Below are 26,808 nucleotides of genomic sequence, written 5' to 3' on the forward strand. Positions count from 1 at the left end.
GAAATTATGTGCACATAAGTAACCAATTCATTATATTGTCTCAGATTTGTTTCTGCTTTCCCAGATCATTAACATAATCTTCCCCTTGCCATTAGCTAAAAAGTTTAGGGCTTCTCAACCTGGTGAGGTAGCTACCCTCACCCCTGTGCAGTACTGTTATTCTCTATTAAGAACATCCACAGGGGGAGGTAGTCATCTTGAAATAAACAGTCTCTCTTGTTCTTAATTAATTCCCATGAGCAGACAGGCTCCCTGTCCTGTTGGCCAAGTGAGGAAGTTGTCCGGTAGTTGATGTGTTGTGGCTTGTGGTTCTGAAGGTTTTAGAGCTCAGTTCCCAAATACTTGGGGTTTTTTATCCTTTTAATCCCCAACAATGACAACAAAACCAAAACCCTAAAAGACTACGCTAAGAAAAAGTTACTTCATTACTACACAAAGTAAAAGCCGAAAGGAGGTTACTAGATAATTACAAGAATTACAAAATGAAGTACTTGTCAGTTATGAACTGCCAGGTTTAAGGTAGCCTCCGTTACTGTAAGCTCTCCCATCCTTGTGCACTCTGTGCCTGTAGGTTGTAGACATGTATACATTTCAGTTGTATGACCACACACCATGGTTTTCTGTCGGACCACTTCTGCAGTGCTCGGAACAAAAGTAACCAGACCCCGGAACAGCAGAGGCAGCCGTCTGCAGGGCTGGCATTTTATTTTTGTAGGAGTTGGAAGATGTTTAACGAAGCACGGTCTCTTCGTTATGCTGGGTCAATGCCACAGAGAGCCTGGAGAGAACTCGTGACATAGAACAGGTGTGTGACACTGAGCAAGCTATGAATTGTTTGAGGCTACAAATGATGTGTTCCTGTCTTCAGGACGGTCAGGTCTTAAACTTCATTTTAACTTGTCTAAGACTGGAAGTTGGTTTTTGGTTATTGTGAGCACTCTGGAGTCAGGAGGAACGTGGCGGCTTTGATGGGATGCTGTGGATGCGTACACCAGACTGACCTTAGGTGGCATCTTTGAGTTCTTGTGGTGCTTAGTTCACTTACTGGTTCAGTCAAGTTCTTTAGTTCTGTTTCCCTATTTGTAAAATACCGATTGTGATTCTCTTGATCCTGTCAATATATTAATTCACCCATTGCAGACTGCCCTGATGTTGTATGATAGTTATCATGCCAGAGATCACAGGCAAGTTGAAATGCTATGTCTGATGCAGTATTTGCATCATACTGTTTAAATGAAGCTGTGACATACTTTGTAAGCTAAGGATAATAAATGATGAACAACTTTTTGCCTTGAGCGGTGAGATAGGCACAGTGTGAGAAGAAATGGGTAGTGATGATTAGAATAAAAAATGCCATCATCATGTTTGTTTGCGGGGTTGGGCAAGTAGAAGTTTCGTGGATGAAACTAACTCAAGCACAAGGGACCTGCTAAACATTACAGACTGGGACCAGAAGTGGTGGCATATTGAAGGACAGCCATTGTGTGTATGATTTGGCCATGTACAGCACAAACTGGGAAAGTTTAGACGTGAGCTGGGGAGGGAGAGTCGCAAACAGTAGGAAGCTGTGGCTGTCTTGGAGAGGGAATGGGGTCTTGCGGTGTGTGCGCTTCTTGATGGCAGGAGTTATCTTCATCATTTCTCCCTTGGGTCCAAGGTTAAACACAGCATCATACAGCTTATGACATGGGACCACACTGGCTGTCCACCTCCAACTAATAAAGTGAAAACATATTTAAAGCACTAACCCTCCCCCTCCAGTTATTTTCAGAGGCAAATCAGGGTGGATTAAACCTTGCAAGAAATTGTTTTGTTCCCCAGCATGTCACCCCTTTCCACAGTGCTGCGGGCAAATGGGTGCCTTTTGCCAAGGGGCCTGACTTGGAAAACGGCGGAGGAGGAGAGCAGAATATCCAGGCGGCGTTGATCACTTGCTTTTTCTTCCCAGATTGAGAGGGTCCACCATTCTTGTTGTCTAGAAAATTATGTTTGTTCCATATTCTGGCATCTTACATAGCATGTACATGCTCTAGCTGCTTTCCTTTCTTTTCCCAGGCAGTTTGGAAAAGGTCTTTCCAGCCTCGTGGCCACCAAAATATCTAACAGGCAACTGAAAACCCTTTAGAATAAAATAATTTCACCTACTTGACCAACAGCTAACTTGAGGCATGACCCAAGGATTTCACCTTCAGCTTGTCGGCCGGGGGAGATGTCTAAATGTTAAGGTTGTGATTGAACGTGGACTGGTTTGGTTGTGCTGAAATTAAACTTGTAAAACGATAAGCAGTTAAAAGCTTATGCCTAAGCTTTTTAATATGAAGTTGATGTTTCGTTGTGTACCCACATTAGCTGTGGGCACAATCAGAATAGTGAGGAAGGCAGAGTTTTAATAAGTCTGATGCTGGAGAAACCTGGAGGTTACCTAAATGCATCTTATTAATCACGCATAGGAAACAAATTCAGTAAATCTGTAACTCATACCAGGCAGCTGGGTTTTTAGACCTCCTTCATTTTTAGGGGCAGTAGGGACTAGAGACATTTTGTGTGATCATATGCCATACCATGCAAATAGAGAGCAACGAAATTAAAGAATATACTCCTAAACTGCTACGGTTGTGTATCAGAGTAACAGGATAGCAGAACTCCTAACATTTCTTTCTGGGAAATATATATATTTTCTAATACATCTGTGCACTTCCCTTACCAGAAGCAAAGAGCGATGCTGCTTGTATTTTGTTTTGTCACTGAAGCCATCATAATGTTATGGTGACCTGCTACTTAAAATATAACTGACTAGCCTGAATAAAGTCACAGCTGGGTCATGAGGATGTTTTTTCCATCTTTGGAATAAACCGGAAAGCAGTTTTATTCTATCTTTGCAGATTCAATTTCCATATTCTATTTCATCCTGATACTAGTTAAAAATCAGCTTTTGAGTTATGCCTGGACTGTTCCACAGCCCAGAATAAACAAAATTGAATGCACATTGGACAAGTACAGACGTTGCCAAAGGCATAAACTCTACTAAATGAGCCATATTCAATTTAGAATACTCCTGGGCTAAGCAATTCCTATGGGTAGAGCCCTGTGTTGTTTAAAAAATAAAATTCTAGAGTATCATCTTGATGATATGAAGTTATCTATTTGATGAATTTGGGTGTCTTGTTTATATTGCACCTTTATACCATTTTTCAGACCGCTCAGTTCAGCTGAGCTTCCCGGTTTTTTTCTGTATCCAGCCGCATGCTGCACATTTTGTCTCATCCAGTTGTGTGTTACTTTCATTTACCTTATCTTGCATTTTAATGGTTTCATGATTTTCAGTGAGCCTAGACAGCAGTGTAGTTTTGATAGGGGTAAGGGAAAATCCCTTTTATTTTGCTCAGTCAAATAAGTAAGAGACCGTTGCCTGTACTTGCTTCTTGAGGAACATAACTTGTTTGTTGATTGTTTGTAGGTCCTTCCTATTCTGACTTTCATCCCTATCTCAATCTCAGCTTTCTCTCTTCCTGAAGTTAATTACCTTTCCTAGGTTGTTCTCTCAACTCCTTTCCTCTTTAGGGAGTTGTGTTCATTAATATAAATATAATATAAAGCTCAAACCACATAAGTCTTCCAATTAGATTCCCACAGCTGTTACATACTTTTTTTTTTTTTTACTTGCTCCTCTCAACATCTTTCTCTTCCAACCTTCAACACTGCCCCTTGCTCTCTTCAAACTCCTCCACCCCCATGCAACCTGTCAGCAAGCTCTTGAGAGTTGCTTAGACTGAGCCCCTGTGATCTTCACTGTGGCTGCTCCCCATGTCCATTACAAGAGCTTGGCCATAGCTCTGTGTTCCCATGACTAGTTCCCATCTTGATTTTCTTCTCCTGAGCATTGGCCTGTGTGTGTCAGAGGTGCAGTGAACCATCAATGTACCTGGTGCTGTGTTCCCAAGAGCAGCAAAACAATTATTTAAATATTTTGAAATGTAGGGATGCAGCCTAATGTTTAAAGCTATGGTCCTCTTGTTAGTATAGAGTAATGTTCTGATGGGATAGTGTCCCAAGAGGAAAAATACATATGCTATAAAACTTAATTAAGCTACCAGATCATAGAATCACAGAATGGTTTGGGTTCGAAGGGACCTTAAAGATCACCTAGTTCCAACTGCCCTGCCATGGGCAGGGACACCTCCCACCAGACCAGGCTGCTCAAAGCCCCATCCAGCCTGGCCTTGAACACCTCCAAGGATGGGGCAGCCACAGCTTCTCTGGGCAGCCTGGGCCAGTGCCTCACCACCTTCACAGGAAAGAATTTCTTCCTAATATTTCATCTAAGTCTCCCCTCTTTCAGTTTAAAACTGTTCCCCCTCATCCTATCATTCCACTCCCTGAAAAAGAGTCCCTCCCCATCTTCCTGTAGCCTCTTTAGGTACTGGAAGGGGCTCTAAGGTCTCCCCAGAGCCTTCCCTTCTCCAGGCTGAACAACCCCAACTCTCTCAGCCTGTCCTCACAGCAGAGGTGCTTCAGCCCTCTGAGCATCTTCGTGGCCTCTGGCCCCACTCCAACAGGTCCATGTCCTTCTGCTGTTGGTGGCCCCAGAGCAGGAGGCAGCCCTTCAGGGGGGGTCTCCCCAGAGCAGGGCAGAGGGGCAAAATCCCCTCCCTCACGCTGCTGGCCACGCTGCTGGGGATGCAGCCCAGGGTGGGGTTGGCTTTCTGGGCTGTGAGTGCACATTGCCAGCTCAACATCTAACAGAGGAATAAAATACAGACTTTAGTGCTTCTGTTGGCTGTGAAACAAAGATATCCTGAAGATCACACTGACTCCAGCTGATAAATCCACCCACATGACGCTGCCTCTGGGTCTTAGCTAGCATGTGAGGGACCAGCTCTGGAACCTCTGCACTTGCCATGCAGTTCATCCACAATTGGATAAAAATCACTTGCGTTAGATTCAGTAACCTGTGGATCAGTGAGCAGAGTTGCCAATCTGTTGTGGGTATCGCCTGCTTTTTAGTGGCACTTCCAAACGAGTTCTCGGGGACTTTGGCTTTTGAGCCCAAAAAGCCAAGTCATGACTGCCATGTAGTTTGAACTGTGTAGTCAGTGCTTTAAAGAATTATATACGGAAAAGCTAATGAAATTTTAATTTCATTTGATGAGTTCCTACCAATCTTGTAGAGCAAGTATATGCTAAAAATAGGCACTTGGTAGTAATTGTGTTTGCACTGAACCTCTAACTAATATGTATAATCTACAGGTATCGAAAGAAGATGTTTTTCATAATGATGCTTCACAAAAAAATCAGAACTAACATTTGTTAAACCTTCTGAAGGGATGTCAAGTGCTCATGCACGCTTTGGCCATTGCTCACGTATCTCCGGTGTGTCTTGAGTTGAATGCTTTTATCACAGATTAAATAATGAAAGCTTTGACTCAGGTGGTGAATAAGAGCATAACATTATCATAACATTAACTTCACCTTTATCCAAAAAACTTGGAGTACTAAGTCTGGAAAGAAGGCGTGTATAATTTCTGCTTTATCGGCTAGAGAAGAGAAAATTGTCTAAGTATATTATGCACATCCTAAATCTTGCATATTCTGGATAAAATACTTCTAGAAAATCTAAAGTAAATGGAAGGACAAACATGGTGAAAAAGCTCCAATTAAAGTATAGATTTTCAAGGAATTGTAATCTGGGTTTAAAAAAATTGTTAATTTGTAAATAAAATGCAAAATTCTGCTAAATGTATTGATTTAATAGCTTTGGATATCCCTTTGTAAAACCTAGTTTTAAAATCAATTACATCTTCGGTTTGTTAGATGTGTAATTAAAGCATTTGAATGATAATATTGCCTAAGGCCATTTCAGAATTAACCAGAAAGTATTTAGGTGGTGATCGGAACATTTAATATTTCTGTGAAGAGTTAAGTAATCTGGTAAATAGTGCACTATGGTTTGAAGAAGTGCTTTAAAAATTTGATAAAATATAATTTTCTGCATCTTGATAGTGCTATTTTAATGATTTTCTCCCAGCAGTGTTATTTACATATATATAATTTAGATAGCAAATACATTTTTAAGCAGTGCAGTATCTTAAATTTGGAGTCAGTGGTTAGTTACTGGGTTTTGCTTCAAGATGTAAAAAAAAAAAAAAAACACAGGAGAAAAACCTGATCTTAGTTACATCAGTCTGAATCTGGAGTAACTGTCTGGCAGCTCCTAAGCAATATTTGTTTCTCTGATTAGAATCTGATGTACTGTGAAGAAAGTTTATTGCTGCTTTTTCTTCCCTATTTTGTATATCCCTGTTAAGATGTTAATTCAGTGTATTTAGAGATATTTGTCTCATCATTAACGGATTTGTTCATGCTGATTTGAATCATTGACGGGATTAAAAAAGAAACCAGAACACTTTTAAGCAAGTTATTTTGTACATATCATCCGGTATTTAAAAAAAATCTCAGCAAGGTATACATCTTGCACTTTCTAAATGAGTTGGCAGTGCTTCCATCTGATGATGAGGTAGGTGTGTTTATAAAACAACTTTTTCGGGCTGACTGTCATGGTAGATGAAAAATTACTTTCCTGGTTCTGTGTGTTTTCTTCCCCAGAAGCAGTGAAAACATAAATCGGTAGGTAGCAGCTAATTGCTTCGCACTGACACACTTCAGTCAAGTGGGGGCATCGTTGGTCTTTCACAAATAGGCAATATGGCCAAAAGGATCTCCTTGTTAAACTGAAGTGCCTGTGATAGAGTAAATTACTTGCTCTATTTTTGTCTTAATTTGGGGACTCTTTAGCTATAAGGTGCATAAATAGCATGTTGGTTTTGTATATATGCTTTTAGTTATATTACATTAAAAAATAAGCGGGCTGCGCTCTTTCTCTACAATTCAGATTTTGGATTTATGTCAGTCAAATAATTCTGTCTGTTTAATTACATCTAAGAAGTTTTTAAAGTGACAATATTTTTCTGGTGAAATAAGCACGTATTTCTTGAAAACGTCAGCTGCAATCAGTATGTTCTCCGCTGAATTTGGGAAACCGCAGACAGTCTGACAAATGCCAAATACCTGAAATACTTTATTCCATTTTAATTCTTGGCGTCTGCTAACAAAAACATTACTTAAAGTGTCAAAATACCCTTTTGGGAAATGGTTGTTACTTGCTAATGATACTTGTTAGAAGCCACCCTCTGATAACGATTTATGGCTGAAATTCCCTTTCCACATAGAAAAACTAAAGCCCGGAAGAGGAAGTTCTTTGGGTATGGGTGGGTGTTGAGAAGCACCACGCCATAATTACCTTTATGCAATCACGCCCTTAAAGAGGAGGAGAGCAGATGAAAACTTTATGTGGAGCCTGTAAAAGATGAAGGCATTAATCATATGTCACCAACGCCACGACTTTGATCCCCATGCTGCAATGGTAGATGGCAGCTCATGGTGAACTCTGCCATGCCTGGCTTTTGGTCCAGAGAAGGGCTTTTAATGCGGGGATGCTTTTCCATGGCTGCCATGGTGTGTATTTATGAGCTGTGCAGGACTGTGCTTTGAGTATTTAAGCTTGGGATTTTCACTGGTACGATTCTTGGCCTGTTCTTCTATGTAGATCTAGATTCCCATATATCTACATCCTTTGGAGATAAGTGCCAAGGGCGACGACTGGAGATAATAACTTGCGATTTGTGTCTTTTGCAAGTTACAGTCATTGTAAACTGACAGCTGTGAAGGACCTAAACTCACATCAAAGGATGCAGATCATCTAGTTAGGTCAATTAATGTTAATTCTCATCTTCCATTAAATTCTTTTATCTTTTTCTCTTTTTTCTTTTCTTTTTTTTGCAGCCAAGCCCAATACCAAGTCCTGTTTTGGGGAGAAAGCCAAACGCTAGTCAGTCACTGCTTGTGTGGTGCAAAGAAGTTACAAAAAACTATAGGGGAGTGAAAATCACCAATTTCACTACATCATGGAGAAACGGTTTATCCTTTTGTGCAATATTACATCACTTTAGACCAGACCTAATGTAAGTTGTGTACTCTCTGTCTGCATAAACTAACTCTCCTAGAAATATGCAACATTTATGTTTATGTAAAAATCAAATCCCTGTTCGTTTCAGGTGTTGCACTGTTTTCACCCTGTTCTTTCAAGCAGGGGAGAATCCTTTCTAAGAAAACAGATTTCTGAATGCTCAAACTTTATGACCTCTTTGCTCTCCCTTGTTGCATAAACAATTGTTTCTCTCCTCTCTGTGATTTGTTTTTCTTCTTCTTAATCTTATACAAAGAACTGACTTCAAGATGATTATGAAAATTGTGCCCGTGTTGAAATGAGATGAGAGGAATAAGCCTGTAGCTCTTTGTACGCTGACAAGGACGGATTACCTCCTGGTAAATTTGGTTGTCAAGGCCGGCCTCTACTCCCTGCCTTAACTTCTTTTTTAGATGGAAAGCTTCAGGCAATGAAACATGTAATCAGTGTTTGTTTATTTATTTATTTATTTATTCCTTTAATTTTCCACACTATTAGTTTTGTTGATTGAATTGCTGTGAAATTGCTAGTTACTGTATGATATTATTGTATGTCAAATTTTTTAGATTCAGTTTGTTTTAAAACTGCTGCTTTTATCAAATACTGTACATACCCACTGTGCCATTTTCCCCCTCAGTGACTACAAGTCCCTGAATCCTCAAGATATTAAAGAGAACAACAAAAAGGTAAGAACTGCCAGGAAAAAAAAAAAAAAAAAAGACATAGCTTCAATTTTGGCTTCACTGTGGGTTTTTATTAATTTTGGGAAAGTGCGGTTGTTTTGTAAGGTCGTAACTGCGGCTCACAGAAGGTATTCAGCCTCCCGCGGTTCAAATCGGATGCATTATTGACTCGCGTTTGTCATGGTCTTTAACATTCACAACAAATGCAAGGCTGGCGTTAGAGTTTAATATTTGTATGGCCTACTTATTAACTGTGGACACAGGGGAAGGGGCTGGCCAGCCCTCCTCTGATTTTTCTAATCAGCCACGTAATTAAAACAAATGAAAAACCTAACTGCTCTTGGTTTGTCATACGCAAGACTTCTCTTTCTGCTGCTTTAATGGGGCTCCGTGCATCGGTCACAGTCAACCTTGCTTTCATAGTGAGTTTTTGTGTTTTTAAAGATGAAATTGTACACCTGCTTTTATACTCCGCGGCTGAGCAAAGTGGTGGGTAGTGTAGAACCTGAATTTTTACGTGACACAGAAAGTTTAGGATAAAAAGCATTAAGACAATACTTTGCAAATAAACCAAAATGTTAGAAAAATAGTTCTGGGCAGCTGTTTGAAACCACTCTTTGTGTCTTGGTGATGCAAAGGTGTAAAAAATTTCTCTGGAAGAAGCAGGAATTCACCAAAAGCCTTTTTATTTCTGCTCACTCTTTCAGACATGTTACAAACTTCAGTTGAGCCCTAGGGACACGTTTAGAAATGATAATTTTCATGTGAGTCACTGATAATAAAATTGTTCCTGAAGATCATCTGAAAATTGTTTTTAAGTAGCTACCTTCTCAGTGCTGCGATTTTGTTTTTATACCGCTTTAAAAACACTAAATTGAATTGGGATGACGGTTTAAAAATATACTCTGAATAAATTAATTATGTTCAATATTATGTAGCAAATATAACTAAAGAGTATTAGATTGTAGATATGTGGGATTTCTGAAAGCGCTTTATTAAAATTCATTTGTGTTTAGGGTAATTATATTTTAATGTGCCTGCACACTTATGTGTTAGCCAGGGAGTTACTTGTCTTTAAAATAGTATTTAGGTATTATAAACAACGAAATATCTCTGAGCTACCGTTATCTAATGAGTGATTTGGCCAATGATATCTTTTTCATAATAATACAGGGTCTTAGGACGACCTAAGTGGATTACCCGTGACATCACGGTGTTTTCTGTCCCCATATGGTTTTGTACTTCAAGTTTTCTTGAGCGTCCGGGCTAATTAAGCCGGATTATAAAAAAAGAATAGATTATTAATTAAAAATGTTAGCAGTACGATCAGTCATCTTTTCTTTATGAAACCGTGATGGCAAATGGTGAACTTTTTTTTTTAGCCCGTCTCTCTACCAGGATATAGTTCCCAGGACTGAAGAAGTAATGATTGTTGTTATTGTGCAGTTTTTTTTCTTTCATCACTTCGCAAGCCTTCGCCTGACAGCTACATTGAGTATCTCAGTTGCTTCCTGCAGATTTATTTCCTGGTCTCACACAGTTCTGCCTGATAACCCCACCTGCCCTGGGTTGGAGTGAATGCAGCACTGGCAACAATGGCTGCCTATAAATTCCATGCAGATATGTAACACGTTTGACAATGATTCCTCCTAACCAATTAAAATAACATCTATGGATGAATAGGACAATTTTCTTTGTCTGAAGCGTCCTTTTTTTTTTTTTTTTTGTTCCCCTCCCAGGAAAGCAGTGGCTGTGACCATAGATTAAAGATTAACCCATAAGAGTATATCTTTTAGAAGTGGGTGACCTTGTTTGTATTTTAATTTTTTTAAAAAAGAAGAAATCTTAAGTGACAACTGTTTCAGTGCAATTACTGCGTATAATTACACATTGAAATGCGCTGTTACAAAACAGCACATCTTGGGAGTTTCTTTATAGTGCACGCTAGGCATTTGCCGAATCGGTGCTGCCACTGATGCTGAATAAAAAAGGGTATTTACCTGTGACATCCGATCTTGGCCAGTATGTCAGTGTGTTACATTGTTGGGAAATGGTTGGAAGACTGCCTGTGGTGCTTGTGCTGATGGATCCCAATTGATGTCTGTCAATCAGCTTGTCAGTAAATTAAAAAAAAGAAAAAAAAAAAAGAAAAAACTTCATCAGGAGATAGGTAAATAGGTTTAGTGTCCTGAAAATACATACGTGTATGTGTATATGCATTGTAATTTCCACAATGTAATAATAGGTCTAAAAAAAAATCCCCAGACAACCCGAACAACTACTCCAGATTCCGTCAGCATCAGTCAGAATTCAGATATATTTTTGGTGCACTGTGCTCATTGCAAATTCAAATTTCTGTGAGGAGCAAAAGAGAAACCAGGATTATCTTTGAGAAAATCAAAAACGCTACAGGGATACCTTCCCAGCTGATCCAAAGAGTTGGGGTTCTACTTAAATGTCATATATATCTAACTAACCATATAGCCTTCCCAATAATGTTAACCAAGTAATTTTATTTTCTATGTCCATTTGATTATTAGTAAATAGGAATTAAAAATGTGTTAAAATTCCAGCATACTGGCAGTATAGTCCCTTATCAAGAATAGAAATTTTTCATATTGCTAATAGCATGTCCTGCACTTTAGAAATGTAAGCTACTAAACTACACTTGGCTGGAGCTTGGAGGGGATGAAAGGGCGAGAAGTGGAAGGGCACAACAGTATGGTTCTAATAATGAACTTCTGGTTTTAATTACTTTATTGTTTAGAGAAGCTTGTTTCATTTGAGGGATTATTGCATGGAAATAGCAATTTATCTTCTGGATGTTCGATTGGCACTTTCAGTTTTTGTGAGGCTTTTTTTTGTTTTTGACCATTTCTACTAAATCCCTCAGTACATTTGAACTCGGTTGTCTTGACAAAATATTCCATTTTGCAAGGAAGGAATCCTTTTAGAATATGTATTTAATCAGGAGAATTCAGAATTACAGGGATAGCATTGAGTTAAAATGGAAAAAAATTCCTTACCTTTAAGCTGGCAGACATATTTTTATAACAGGCGCTCATGCTCACTTCTACTATTTGATTCCACAAAATCATAAGCATGTATGTAATCCTGTATGTAGGAGTTGCTTATTGACCTCAGTAGGATCATGCAGGAGCATAATTAAACACGCATATAAACATTTGCAAAATCAAGGCTTAGTTATACCTCTGTTTATCAAAACTTAATTTGACTTGGAAAATGTAATCTGTTAATACCGAGTTACGAACTAGTTAGAAACTAGTTAGAAACACAAGGCGTTTATAAATATACTGGAATATCCAGGAGTTCCCACCTTTTCTAGCAGTGAAGGAGAACCCATCACACACTGCTGTATGGACACGTACAGAACATACAATTGCTAATTATAGAACTAATGACTGTAAAACATTTGCGTGCCAATCTAGGTATCTAGTGTGCTTTAAAAGGAGAGAAACGAGAATGTGTATCGTTCAGAATGAGAAGGAGAGGGGATGGGAAGTAAGTATCTGGCATCAGTGGAAAACGGTTGTTTAGCCTCAAGCATCACCAGAAGAACTGAGCAGAGAGTGAAAAGTGATGGCAGCTGAATCGAGAATATCCATCGTTCCAAATTCAGTCCTTCTGCTGGAGTGTTACCTGTTCTAAGCAAGTGCCTTTCCTCACAATCCTGAAACACTGTCCCCACCGTCATTTTACAGACCCTGGGAGATAGTGCTAGGATTTAGTTTTATTAGCATATAAATAAGAAATTAAGAGTATGAAAGAGTTCAGGTCAAGTCATGTCTATGGGCTTTGCCTGCCGTGGACTCCTAAGGCCCATCCTTAGGTCCTTTCATTCTTCAGATGGTAACTCCCACTACCTTCAGCATGGGGTAACAGGTTATTTATGCCACTGAATCAGCACTGACCCACTTAATCAAACAACAAATCCCGCTGTTACCTTTGGCCCACAGAAAGCACAACTGGCTCGCCACGCTTTCACAGCCAGCCTGTTTTCTGCTGGCGTACGAGCGCTCATCGTTCCCGGTACCCGGCATGGCTTGGGCTGCCCCCCAAATCCCTACACTGCCCTCCTCTAACTCTCCTTTCTCTGTGCTCCTCGTGTTTGTTCCGTCCCACCTCTCTTTTCTCCCTCTCCTCCGTGTCCAGCCTGCTCCTGCCTTTCCAGCTCTGTGTCCCAAGGCCCGGTAAATGACAGCTGTCCCTTTTCTACCATCCGAGTTCTTTCCATTACCTCCCACCCATCATTGTCCTGCTGTTCTGGATACTTTGCTTTGTATCAGCAAATATGCATTCGTGTTTTACACTGCTACTCCTATGTCTAAGCACAGCTCTGCTTTTATAAATGGCATAACAGTCTCTCATAATGAACCTTCCCAAGAAGCGGTACCCCACCAAAGACCGGCAGGGATTTTAAGCCAAATCATTTTGCACAGGGAGAGCCAGAAGGGCTTAAAAATAAATTATTCAGATAATTTCTATGTCTAGATAAACTCTGTGAATCATTTGTTACAGCGATGTAAAAATTCCTTTGCCAAAAAATGCCTTGGCAAGTTATACCTGAGCACGAGGCGAAGCATGCAAAATCTGAGGAAGATAAATTCCAGCTTTCAGGAGCAGAGTTTGAAATGAAAACCGTTTGACCCCTGAGTAGGGAATGACATTGCAATGGGAATGAGAACTCCTCCTTTTCTCGGAGCAAGTTAAATAACCGGCTCTGATGGGAGCTGGCCAGGCCAGACCCACGTTCTAACTCACCATTGAACATTTACTACTATGAAAAACAAGAGGATAAAAAAAAATCGTAATTGATTTATCTTTTCTTTCTTTCTTCCGCCCTTCTAAAACTAAATAAATTAAGGAAATAGTGGAAAACTGGGCAGAGTTGAAGTCAGCAATGTGTGTGAAAGAACAGGTTCTCGTCCACGTCTTAAATTTAGCATCCGTTTTTGCTCAAAATAGTGGAGGAACAAACTGGGAACATTTTAGCCCCCTTCAGAAGAGGGTGAAAAGGAGCTGCAGAATTATTGGGGGAGGAGAGGTCCGAGTGCTTTAACCAAGTGCATCTACGCTAACAGGAGGCCTTTTTTAAAGGCTTCCTTGAAACACAATATTGTCTTCCAGGGTTAATCCAGGATAGTAATAATTAATTGTAAATTGAGAAACGGCTTTAATTCTTCAAAACTAGAAAAACCTGATGCACCAAGCCCACTCACTTAAAGGGCTAGCAGAAAGAAGACAATGTGGCCTCACAAAATGGGAGCCTTGCAAACTCTTTAGCTTTTAGAAATTAAAGTGAAGTGAGAATCAAATTCACTCTCTTACAAATTTAGTGTCAACAAATTTGAAAATGTATTTATTTGATGAATTAATATGATTTATATTTTGTGTCAAGTAATCTGTGGTGGTGTTCTTTTTGGCTATCTGGATAAAGTTTTTCATCAACGCAAATCACTGCAATTACATGACCAGTAGAAGGGAGAAGGTTGATCACCAGTGATAAAGCCCAAGATGGATTAGTGTCGTGTTTCTTGTATCTTTGTTCCTTATCTTAAAAAGCCATCCTTAGTTGCTTTTTTCTGGTCCAACTCTTACACTTTTTCTATTTGCTTGTTTCTTGCTACTTGAGTGAGAACCATTTAAGATATCGGCAGGTTTTCTTAGCGCGAACAGAAGGGCTTTTAATTTGCAGCCTCCTTAACATCTTTTTACTCATGAAAGTGGTAAATCATCATTGTGAGCAACCAAAGACTTTATTACAGTATGGTAGTATGTTAAAAATATTTAAAACAATGCCATTTGAGTGTCTTTGCTGGTCATATTCTCTCAATTTGCATTGCTATGAAGATACCATGAGAGATCTCTAGGAGCCATCTGGAAAAATGGATGAGTTCAGATTGGATTGTGCAACAAAAAATAGTAACTACTGTATTACTGTAGTGAAGCCAAAAGAGTAATAAGCAATAGAGTTGAACCTACACTGGTCCTGTAATACTGGCTATGTTTTAGGCTTGCTTATTTTGACTGAAACTTCTGCTTGCATTCTTGAAATGTTATGATATGCAAGAAACTGCTGCATTGTAATCCTTATTTTGTCTGTTTTTAAAGGCATATGATGGGTTTGCCAGTTTAGGAATATCGCGATTGCTGGAACCTTCCGACATGGTTTTATTAGCGATACCTGACAAACTGACTGTTATGACCTATCTCTATCAAATAAGGGCACATTTCTGTGGCCAAGAATTAAACGTGGTTCAAATAGAGGAGAACAGCAGTAAAAGCACATATAAAGTGGGTAACTATGAAACGGACACAAACAGTTCTGTCGACCAGGAAAAATTCTACGCAGAGCTGAATGACCTGAACCGGGAGCCTGAGCTGCATCCGCCAGACAGTGCTTTGGCAGACTTTGCTTCTCAGGACGACTCCGTGTTTGTAAATGACAGCGGCGTTGGCGAATCTGAGAGTGAGCATCAGACTCCTGATGACCATTTAAGCCCAAGCACAGCTTCCCCTTCTTCTCGCAGGACTCGAAGTGACACAGACCCACAAAAATCCCAGCAGAGCTCTGGAAGGACTTCTGCGTCTGAAGAGGTTGGGAAGTGTGGCAGTATGGATACAATGCAAGTGCAGCCTACGGTGGGGAGGAAGAAATTGCTGATAACTGACACTTTAGACTTGAGTGACTTGGCACATGTCAGTGATCAAAAAGAGGACGCATCTCCCACAGTTGCTTGTGAAGATAACGACAAGAAGAGACACCAGAGCTCAGACAGTACCATTGGTTTCTCTGAGCAAGAAAAGCTGGGAAGTATAGGATCCACAGAGAGCACAAGAGCAGATCCCGGTTCCCCTGTCACAAAGCCAAGCTTATCTCCAACTTCTAAGCTTGGATTCTCCTATAATAAGGATACGGATCTTGCAAAGAAACCGCACGCTTCTCCGAGGCAAACGGAATCTGATTCTGACAGTGATGCCAGAATGGCTTTAAATCATGCAGATCAAACTGCAAAAACAGCCCAGGTAAGAAATTCAAACTTTCTGTATGTCTGTGAGTCAGGATGGAGATGCTCTTCAAGTTCTTTCTCCGTGTTTATAATTTACATTGCATCTTCAGTATAAATGGCAAGGTGGGCGGCGTATTTTTATTGTTGGGCAATAAATACTTTAACTAAAAGTAGGTGATGCTGAAAAAGAGCCATTGCATGAAAAACTCATTTATAGGAATTGTCCTACTGTTAATCTCTCCAAATAAAGGAAGTAAAAGTTGTATTCTCAACCAGCTCAAAGAAGATGCCTTCAAGGCTTTTGCCACCGTTCTTCATGGTATTGCATACTGAATCAAAAAATGGAGAAAGACTTACCAATTAATTGATCCATATTCAAAAAATGTGAAGTTTTGAATACCTTAAAATATACCAAATATATTTCAAAATCTTGTCTGAGAAACCACACAGCCTTGCGAACATAGACATGATGGTGAGGTAGAAACTTCAGAATATTAAGTTACACTGTTCATTGAGTGGCCTTGAGCGCGTTACTTAACCACAATACCATTTTCATTTCTATAATGATAAAATATATATGCCCACCTACCTTGCAGACTTATGGTGAGGATGAAAGTTGAATATTATATAAATGCTGAGTATTATCAGTAAAGCATATCATCACAAAAATATGTAAAAAATGTTATCAGCCCTGTTTACAAAAATACCAAAGTGGGTTTGTAATTTTACCCCTGTGAAGAGCTTTCTTGAGTTTTGGCTTTGTTTGGCTTTGTGCCATTAGATCTGGTAAGAAAAGAATATAGCCAGTCTTTTGGTAGCATTGTAGTGTTGGGTTTTTTTTCCCCAAGTAAGCATAATAAAGATTCATTTGATTGCAAGAGAAGCAGTCATAGATGGGTTATAGTGGCCAAATATTAGTTGCATAGCTGTCTAATTTCTTTCCTTTAATCAGTGAAGACTCATGAAGTTTCTCTTCATCATCATCTTCGTGTACTGGATGAGGAAGGAATAATTTGGCCCATACAGAATAGTAGAGCAGGGGGAAACAGAATGTCTTCTCTACCCACCCAGATTTTCACGTGCAAGGGTATAATAGGCCAAGGAAAAGGAAGAGATGACTTCGAAAACGGTTCTCTGTTGTGAGTTGTCTGTGCATTTGCACATGGTAATGAAATCTCAGATGTGAGCCTCAATCGTAACCTTGAACACTCAGTTGTTGGTTAGAGTCAACCACGGCTGCCCCATCCCTGGAGGTGTTCAAGGCCAGGCTGGATGGGGCTTTGAGCAACCTGGTCTAGTGGGAGGTGTCCCTGCCCAGGGCAGGGGGTTGGAACTAGGTGATTTTTAAGGTCCCTTACAACTCTAACCATTCTGTGATTCTGTGATCTCGGTTTCCACGTGCTTGTTACAGGAGCACAACCTGGAACCTCTGTCCCAGCTCTAGCCCATGTAAAGACCTAGAGACACGTTTCCCAGAGTCTTCACAGCTGACCTTGACTAAGAAGTCAGCGGTCAGGAGTATATAAGTATGGGAGCTCACATAGCCTATGCAGAAGCTCCCCTTCTGTTATTTCTACTCTACAATGTAATTGGTCATGTGTACGAAGAAGGGACTTCCTTGTGGATATTTGTAAATGAAGCAGAAGCAGATATTTTCACAGTTTTTTTGCCTGTACCCAGCCTCTTTGTGTTCAATTTAAGTTATAAATGAGCGATACCCATATAAGTAGCCAACGAAGCATTATATTTGCATACATATTAAAGTAAATAAGTAAACACATAGCACATTTAACATAGCTTCCACGAAGCCAATTATTTTTTTTCCACAGTTGCAGTTTAAAGGCATTAAATGTTGATAGAAATTAAGTTTTAAGGGGAGGGGAGAGAACTCTTATTTACATTATAAAGGCCTATGACTTTTTTTTAATTTTACATTTTGATCATCTTTACTTTTCATTTCTATAGAATGCTCTGTCACCTCATGAAGCTGTAATCCATGTGACTCCTGACCTTTATTATACAGGAAGGCTCCTGGCTATTAACTACTGTATAAATGTTAAGTACCCTGAGGCTGCCTCGCTGTTAATTATATTTCTTTATTTTTAAGCAACGAATGTTGTCAAGACAGGAAGAACTTAAAGAACGGGCAAGAGTTCTGCTTGAGCAAGCAAGAAGAGATGCAGCTTTAAAGGCAGGGAATAAGCAACTAACCAATACGATCATCCCGGCCCGCAATAAGCAGCTGAATGATGTAAGAAATATTGGCCAATACAGCAGTTTACGTAGTTAAAATTTATTGTATGTGCGTATGCTTTTGTGGGGGGCACGTCCTTGCAGAATGTTTCCTTTCCGCGCTGAATCTCCCGGTGCGCTGTTGTGTCATGTACCCTTAGTTCACTTTTAAAGCCCATTTCTCCTGCTGCTGTGGCCAACGGAAAGATGCCGTAGACTTCACTGGAAGCAGCGGTCTGGGAGCACCTTCTTTGATTGGCACTGCAATTTCTAATGGGACGAAAAACAAAAGTTACTTGTTAAATGATAGTGGAGTAATTTATGCTATTTTTGATTACTTCTCTTTTTTCAGTTAATGTAAATGATTTCCCTGAGCCTGTGATGTCAGCTACTTGCTGCTTCATAAGTGTCATTGCAGTGAATGAGGCTGCTTGTGACAGTCTTGTAAAAGAGTTGATGGAACAATTCCTTTTTATCACCAAAGTTGATTATGCTGGTGAGATGGGAAAGTGGAGCTGGGGAATGAGCTCCAGTGTCGTAGCAGCTATGGTTGCGCTTCCAGTGGCCTCCGTGGTGACCTGGAAGGATGCATACTCTCTGGAGATGAAAGCTAATTAATTTTTATGCAAACCTTGGCAATGCGGGTTTTGTGATTCTAACCAATGCGCGTTGAGAGACTGTACTGCCAACTGAGAATGTAAATGTAACTGAAAAATAATGATACAGAGAAAGGCTTGAGTCTTTACTGATTCACATCTTTCAGAGCCTAGTCCTGAGGGGCAGATTCTGCTTTTTAACATAAATGGGATCATACAATCAAAAAATGAAGACAATGATTTACATGTCTCATTTCATTCTCTTAACTCTCTTGGATCCATGCTGTACTTTTGTTTTTCTTAACAATTCCTCTCCCCAAACTGACACTTTTTTTTTTTCCCAAAATATATTCATATATGAAGACAAGTCTCATTTGTATAATGATATCTAAAGAATTTTTTTATTACTTTGTATTTAATTTCTTCCTAGATAAGTATATTTTAGTATAAATTTCACTTTGGAATTTGTTTTTTAATTATTTTTTCATAAAGCAAACAGCGTTAGAGGAGGGATACTATGGGCAACTACTCAGGCAGGAACAACTGTAATTAGAGTTGCCTAACATTTTTTATTACAAACTCCTATTTTCAAAGGCTTTTACGACTTTGCTAGTATTTCATTGTTTGAGCTGAGATTTTCCTCATCATCTCTCTGCCTCAGGGTAATATTTATTTTTATTTTTTTACTTGAAAAAAAACCCTGTTTAACCATTTCTCTGTATTAGGTTGGATAAAGCGTTGTTTTATCCATGTTAAAAAATGTCTTATGGTAAGAAGGTTACATCCCCTTGAAAAATCTGTGTTCAAAACAAAGTTGTGTTAATAGCATGATCTTGTCAATGGAGGTTCAGAAAAGCAGGTCAGTAAAAACTGCCTGTATGGCCACAGCACAGCAAGGGCATCTTTTACCGTGGCTCCCCTAAGGACCACAGCCCATTCTGATGCAGATGGTAGTATTGGAAAGCAAAACTTTCTCTTTTAGACTCAAACTCCTGCTGATGAAAGCCAAATAGGAGGAAAAGGAGCTACCTCACTGGCATGCGGAGGAGAGATGCCCCGGGTAGATGGCAAGGAGGTAGATGGTAATGTGAAGTTAGACAAAAATGAAGACTGTGTCTAGGTCGTGACAAACAGCTGAAGGATAGGAGATGGGGACAGAGTTTTCAGGGTGGGAGTTGGGATTGCGTAGTTCAAGCAGCCATGGGACCCATGGGACCTTGTTTCATTTATTACAGAAGCTGAAAACTGAATGAGTAGCCTGCAGGAAAGGGAAGGGCAGCCCTTTGGGGCCACTCTGCAGAACCAACATTTCTTACTGCCTCCATCAGAAGCTCTTTACAATGTTGGGAAGGTACCTTCAACCCAATGTACTGGAGGTGGCGTTATTCCTTCATTTATGATTTCTAACCCAAGATTCTTGGGGACTTATTTCTGGAAGTTTTGGATGCAGCTGGCTGTAGCCAAGTCAAGGGGAACCATGCTGTGAATAAATGGTCATGGCCCCTCTGGAATCCTGGGCTCTCTGAGGATTGGGCTGTCTTGACTTGAGTTGACTGTATCATAAGAATAACAAAAGCTCCTCAGCTCAGAAGGGTGTTGTAGAGATGTAATTTGGAAACTCTAAGATATGATAGTGAAGAGTGCCACAGAAATGCTCTGGAAGAAATTAATAATTCTGTGTTCGGAGGAAAGTTTAAATAGTGTATTTTAAACAAGGTGTACGGCAGACTGCAAATGATGAGGGTGAAGTGAGATATTGAGCAGTTGTTCGTTCACTGAACGCTGTCAGTCATGGCCACTGAAAAAGACAAGTATCCTGTAGGAAAAAAAAGCATGGGTTATGCGATTAAAGACTGCACGAAATGAGAACCAATGCAGGGTTGTACAGCTGGTGGAATGTCAACATTTCCTAACTTTTGAGTGCTTGACTTACCAAGCTTAATGTTCTCCTAATGCATTTCGGTTGGAAAAATGCCGTGTGAAAGGGGGGTGTCTTTAATGGAGGCTGGTATAGTATTCATATTTAATATATTAATAAAGTTGATATGTAATAATATATGCTATATAAAGCTGTATATAACATATACATATCCATACATGTGTATGTTCTGAATGAGGAAGTATGTATGCATCAACATATAGAGATATAAGATAAAATACATTGATTTCTATTTTTCTTTAACATATTTGATCTTCAAAGATCAGGAGGTCTTTGCCTCAGGAGATGAGGAATTTCCATTCGATGTAATTGTGCCAGTTTACTACAGGTCACTGCTTGTTTGATCGTTAGAAAATAGTACAGACTTATTTCTGTTCAGTGTTTTCTGATCATTAGGATTAATAATAAGAACTTTGTCTCAAAACAGTGTTGTATGTGTCGGTGTGTGTAGGAATGTGATATCCAAATGAGAGTTACGATAATGACAATTGGCATTTAGTAGTGGGAATTGGACTAGACTCATTTTTGGGATGCATTGAGAGGGATTCAAAAGAAAATGGTTTAAAATAGGAAGATCTAATTTTAAATAAGAAAACTTTAAAGAGATAGTCCAGGGCCGGTACTTTCAAAAGTAACTCTTGAAGTTTGCAATTTCACGTTTTTTGATACCTTCATGAAAAGAGCTTTAAGCAGCCCAGTCTTTCACAGCGTGCTCTGAAAATGGGTCACCCCAGCTAAGCTAGGCCTGCAGAGTCATTAGTTACTTTTGAAAATCTTCTCTCATACACCTCGCTGTTACCACTCTACATTTGTCATATGAGAACTATGAATCGCCGTTTTCTCAGTAAACAAGTGAGAACAATATACAGTGCGTGGGCTTGTGCTGCTGCTTGAGGTCAACAAAAATGAGGAAATTTCCAAGTCTGTTCCATGGTCGTAAGTACAGGTTACTTGGTATCTGCTTGCCTGATTTATATTGGTAAAAATCTTCTTTGAAAATAACAGTGTCTCCTCTAAGCAAAGAGCGAGTACCTTAGACCTTCAGCCTAAGCCTTCCCCTTCCTCAGGTAGAATCAATGTTGTGTTATTTTTTTCAGTAGTCATGTACTCTGGGCTTGCTGTTCTTTTTTTTGTTGTCGTTGGGTGTTTTTTTTTGTTTTTACGTCTCTGTTTTCTCTTTATTGACCACTCATTGGCCTCTCATGAAGCGCTGGCTGCTTTCCCATGACACGTCTGTTTTCTTGGCTGTTTATCCCTTTTTCTTGTGTCTTCTTCCTTGCTGCAGTGTGTTTCCGTCTTCTCGTGTTTGTGCTCTGGGGTTAAGCCCATGTCAGTATTCACTTGCTTTACTTTTTTGTTTGTTTGTTTTTAACTCGGAAATTGCTGAAGTTGTGGGAGCAGAAGGTTAAGGCACTGAATTTGCTCGTATACCTGTTAACTCAATCCCATTTTGCTCTGAATCATCTCATTGTACCCCAAGCTGTGTCCTCTTCTTTAGTTTGTGTCTTCTTGTTCCTTCCTCTCTCTCTGTATTTCAGCTGTCTGCCCTGTGCATTTCAGCTCCCCTTGTTCTCCTTTTTAACTTTTCTTTCTTAATACCCGCTCTCTTTACTCGTTCTTCCCTTAGACATCTTCTTCCCTCTGTGCCTTCTGCTCCATCATCTCCCCTTCCTGTTCAACCCACCTGATTTGGTCCCGTCATTCTGTGCTTGCTTCCTCTGCATCATACTAGCCCCTTTTCTCTTCTCCCATTTCTTCCCTACTTGCAGTATGGTAGAAAGTTTTTTCACTATTAGGTCTGCCCATTTGGTGCTTCTCAGAAGCCTTCAATCTGCAAGCTGTTTGCATGGCAGCCTGTATGTAAGCCTGTAGGCAGGTATTTGAAGTCTAAGAGACCGCATTGATCAGAAAATCCTTGAAAACATGCTCATGGTTTGGGAGGATCATAGGTATGGCCTTAAAATTGATGCAGCCTCTTGGAGACTGGAAGAATTAGCTTAAGAGCTCTGTGAACAGAGTTACTGATCCCCCCATGGATCCCTTTCTCTATGGTAGATTTATGAACAGCTCAGCCTTTCTGCTTGCTTTCTTGATGTAGGTGTGCACGGAGTGACTCTTTTACGAGATGCTTCTGTCATTTCCAACCTGGCATAGCAGCTGTAATCACTTAGCTTTTAACCAGGAGAGCCTTTTTATTAGCTTACTCATTTTTATTTAACTCGCCTTTTCTCATGATGAATATCACAGGGCTGGAAGGGACATATCTGCTCCCACCAGATGCTGTAAGATGTCAACCTGCGGTGATGGTTGTTAGCAGCGGCAGCTTGGCTGGAATGAGATGTTGGAAAGGGGAGGAGGCTGGAGCAGGTCTGTGCAACCCAACTGGCAAAGTGGCAGGCTAGAGGGGACCACAACGAGTGGGGAATATTCAGGAGTCGCAGGGCTAAAAGGTCTTTCCAGCAGGGAGCTCTCACTTGCAGAACATGGAGTGGAATTCCTCATTCTTGAATCTCAGCATAACTCCCCTGTCAGCAAATATCTGCAAAGGCCTCTGGCAAAACGTTCATCTTATTCTCTTGTAATGACTGGTCTGCATAAAGAATGGAAATTTACTGCAGCTGTCGTTGGCTCTGTAAACTCAAATGGCTATGGTTACGGAGTCAGTGTGATTACAGAGAATGGAATTAGGAGTTAAGAAATGCACAGGCAACTTTAATTAACCTCCTTTGTGTATATGCATTATGATGCAGTCTTTAATTATGTGATCACATACTATTTTCCCCAAAGCAGTTGTGTCTCATTTAGCTCAGAGGATTGAGGTGGTGTTTGTCCAGAGGCCTCTGTCCTTTTGGTTGCAGAAACTGGAAGGTGCGTGGCAAACGAAGCAGGGATTGCAAGGAGCGAAAGGATGAGGTCACGGTTAAGGTGTTTGAAAGAATTGAAAGAATTAAATGTAATGCTGCCTTTCCTCTGAGTTCCTGATCAGTATTGCTAAGTCTTTTGAACCAAACTTCCTTCAAGTGGTCATTAATTGTGTATCCTTCCTTGCCGGATGGCCGTGTGAGGCAAAGGTTTGATTTGCAGATGTGTTGTGCATCCAGGTCTGTCAGGGAAATCAATCGAAGCTGTGCTCAAGACACATAAAGGGCTGCATAAAGCTTCGTATACTGAAAAAAAACCCAGGTAATAGGCTTCCCAGAGGGAGCACCCAGTGTTAGATCCTTTTAGCTGGATCTCTCCGTCTCGGTTCTCATCCGAAGAACAGGGTAATAACACCACCACGGGGTGTTGTGAGAAGGGAATGTGATTAATGCTTTTGAGGCACTTAAATACCGTAGTGATGAGTACTGTAGAAAAGCCCTTGAAGAAATTAATAATTCTGTCTACGGAACAAGATTTGAATATTGTGGAGTAAAGAATGGTGCTACATATTGATGGGCCTGCATACTGAACAGTGAAAATAAACCAGAGTGTTGAACACCACCGGGTAGAGCTCGGATCAGGGCTGAGTATTCGGGGACTATAAAAGTAAAAGGTGATGCCGTGTTAAGGCTCTATTCTAAAGGATACAGAACAGGATGAAAATTAGGATTGCACTCAGTAGTTTTATTTCTGGCATCTTCTAAATCGTGTGTCAAATTCTTTTCGTTTGCTTTTGCAAGGTAGGGAGCTTTAGCAGAGAATGCCATATAGCATGAAATTCGTGAAAAACAGTGCTCATCTGGCAAAGGGTGTGTTTTTCTTCCTAACACAGGCCACAGATCATTCCTAAAGTTATTTGGGTTTTACTTGAGCTAAGGATTTCTCCTTGGTGAACTTAGGTGCAGGACTGGGCCCCTCGTGGGGATCTGGCCAAAAATTTTGCATATTTAGGATCTATCATATATTCTGGGATGAAGGAGTTCACTAGCATGATACCGAGAGGGAATTGCTCTGCCTTTTGCCTCTTGTGAAACAGGAAAATAGTAATTCTTCCTTCACAGCAGCATCCTGAGGATGACTACACCAAAAATTGTGACGGACTCCATTTAGACAATAAGTATTTAAAAACAGCTTAGCATAAACTGAAGGGGTGTTTTCAGAGAGCAGCCCTGACGCTGCTGCTGCTGCTGTGCTTAAATGCAACTGTTGCTAGCCTGCTTTCTGTACAGAGAAAGATTTGGATTTACTTATCTCTACTACCATTATTTCATATTTATTCAAGTTGAATGACAGCTATAGCTGCCTAAATAGTTTAAAACAAAACAAAACAAAACTTTGAAAGAGCAGTGGGGACTATATTCAGCTTTTGTAGTAGAATTTGCAGTTACGATGTACGTCACCAAAAAGCTGTTACCTCCATCCATGCAAACAGAGGGCAGCAGGACCGGGCTGTGCCATGAGATTGTTTTTCTCTGCTCGGAATATCGCTTTTTATTACTCCCTTGCTCAAAGGACTTATTGCAGCTGTATCTAATTCATATTTAATAAGCTCTTTTTACTTCAGGTGTCAATCTGTTGTGCCCATTACTTTTCATTTTCATAAATATTTGAGTGCAAAATGCTAACTTTTTTTGCATCCACAGTGGAGTAGTAGAAATTGAAGTCTCTTTAGAAAAGCTTCAGAAAGTGACAAAATCTGAAAGGCAATGAGTTTGTATACTCTCACTTTAATTTTCATTGCATACATTTGCACAGATATGGGATATGCCAGCCGCAGTAAAATAAAAATAAAGCACTATTTTAAATGGTCAGAAAAAAAGCTTTAATAAACGGTCCCAGTTATTGATCATGTCCTGCAATAATGTGCTGCCCTCTGAGCTAATAAGTTCTGAACTGTCCCGCTCTAATATGTGACCAAAAAGTTAAACTCTAGTCAATGTGACCAGAAGTGGTGCAGAATGCAAATTCACTATAGACAACAAAAATAGGATATTTAAATTTGATTGAAAGATGCCCTAAACTAAAGTTAGCGTTGCAAGTATTCTTTCCTCCAAAAATTTTGACAGGTTCTTGAAAATGAGTACTGGGTAGCTTTATTCAGTAGTTTTTTATTTCTACATGAAACCAGAATTCCTACTTCTGTTGCATTAGGAAAGGCATCTAGCTTATCAGTGAATTATTATTTTTTTTTCAGTCTCCTGAGTTAGAAAACAAATGCCTGTGATGGAGGTGGTGATGTTAATTCATTTAAGGAAACACTCCCAAGTTATTCCATCTTGTTTTTCTTGAAAAACAAAGAGAGAAAAGCTCATCTTTATTAATTCAACATCTAACATGAATTTATTGAGGTGTAGGACTTTGCAGATGGCAACCTTGGTCTTTTAATATTAATTGGAAAATATTGATTGAAAAAAGACTAGTCTGTCATGCTGATAATTGTGACCAGATTTAGATACGATCACTAGATCTTCCTGAGATTACAAAGAAGCAGTTACCATCTAATTGGTAAAAAGATTGAACATTATTTTGGTAATCCCTGAGCTTTGGTAACTTATTCCCTGTTGTTCATTTATATGTCTTGTCTGTATTCCACTATAAAGTGGTTAAATATGGTTTAAGCTGATAAGACTATGCTGTATAGTATTTACATTTCATGAGCATTCCAAGTTTTATAGCTGTTTTAACAATATACTTTTCTTTAAATGAAGGTTAGACCTGCTGACTGAACACTTCAAAACCACAACTGAACTGATATTTACTTCTTTCTAACGACATGCTAAGGTTGAGATAGCCTGATCTCATTTCCTTGATGGCAAGAACAAACAAGTTGTTTTATTTAACGTTACTCAATACATGAAAAATAAAAAATAATCTGTAACTTTCCAAGAAGGTTCTACATCTTTTGACTTCATATTTGATCTGTTGAAGTGCTTTCCTACTATGAAGTTGTGCTTTCCTACTATGAAGTTGTGATTTCACTGCACAGAAATACTGCTGTAGACAAGTGTCTGACGTAGCTGGCAATATAAATCAATTAGTGCAAGTAAACTCATTTCTAAGAAGAATTAGTATGCACTGTCAGTTTTATACCAGGAGGGATTTCATGAATAAAGTGTAACCTTTGATAATGCAAGGCAAATGTTAGGCAGTTTGAGTTTTAGATAAAAATGCTTGAGATTCTCAGCTGCATTTTATTGCTATTATTTCCATAAGCTGTGTCTATTTACACCACTTAAGCATCTGGCCTGAATATATAACGCCACGGTTATTTATTCTGTGGCTGTAAATTCAAGGTGCTGTGTAGTCTGCAGCCCTAACATCAACTTGCGCGCTCACAGAAAACAGGCTGCCGATTTATTAACTGAATTTTAAGACCGCCTGA

The 26,808-nt window shown here is 39.6% G+C and overlaps 1 protein-coding gene across 20 annotated transcripts in view; it reads left to right on the forward strand.

Moving 5' to 3' along the window:
• Positions 1–26,808, forward strand: part of EHBP1 (EH domain binding protein 1) — a 229,740-nt gene that overhangs the window by 139,172 nt on the left and 63,760 nt on the right. For all 20 annotated transcript variants that reach the window (XM_074579200.1, XM_074579202.1, XM_074579203.1 and 17 more), the window contains 4 exons: positions 7,840–8,018; positions 8,661–8,709; positions 14,839–15,753; positions 17,845–17,988. In XM_074579200.1, the coding sequence (XP_074435301.1) occupies positions 7,840–8,018; positions 8,661–8,709; positions 14,839–15,753; positions 17,845–17,988 (1,287 nt within the window). The remainder of the gene's footprint in view (positions 1–7,839; positions 8,019–8,660; positions 8,710–14,838; positions 15,754–17,844; positions 17,989–26,808) is intronic.

Source organism: Larus michahellis, chromosome 3 (genome assembly GCF_964199755.1).
Source record: "Larus michahellis chromosome 3, bLarMic1.1, whole genome shotgun sequence".
In the NCBI taxonomy this organism is placed as follows: domain Eukaryota; kingdom Metazoa; phylum Chordata; class Aves; order Charadriiformes; family Laridae; genus Larus; species Larus michahellis.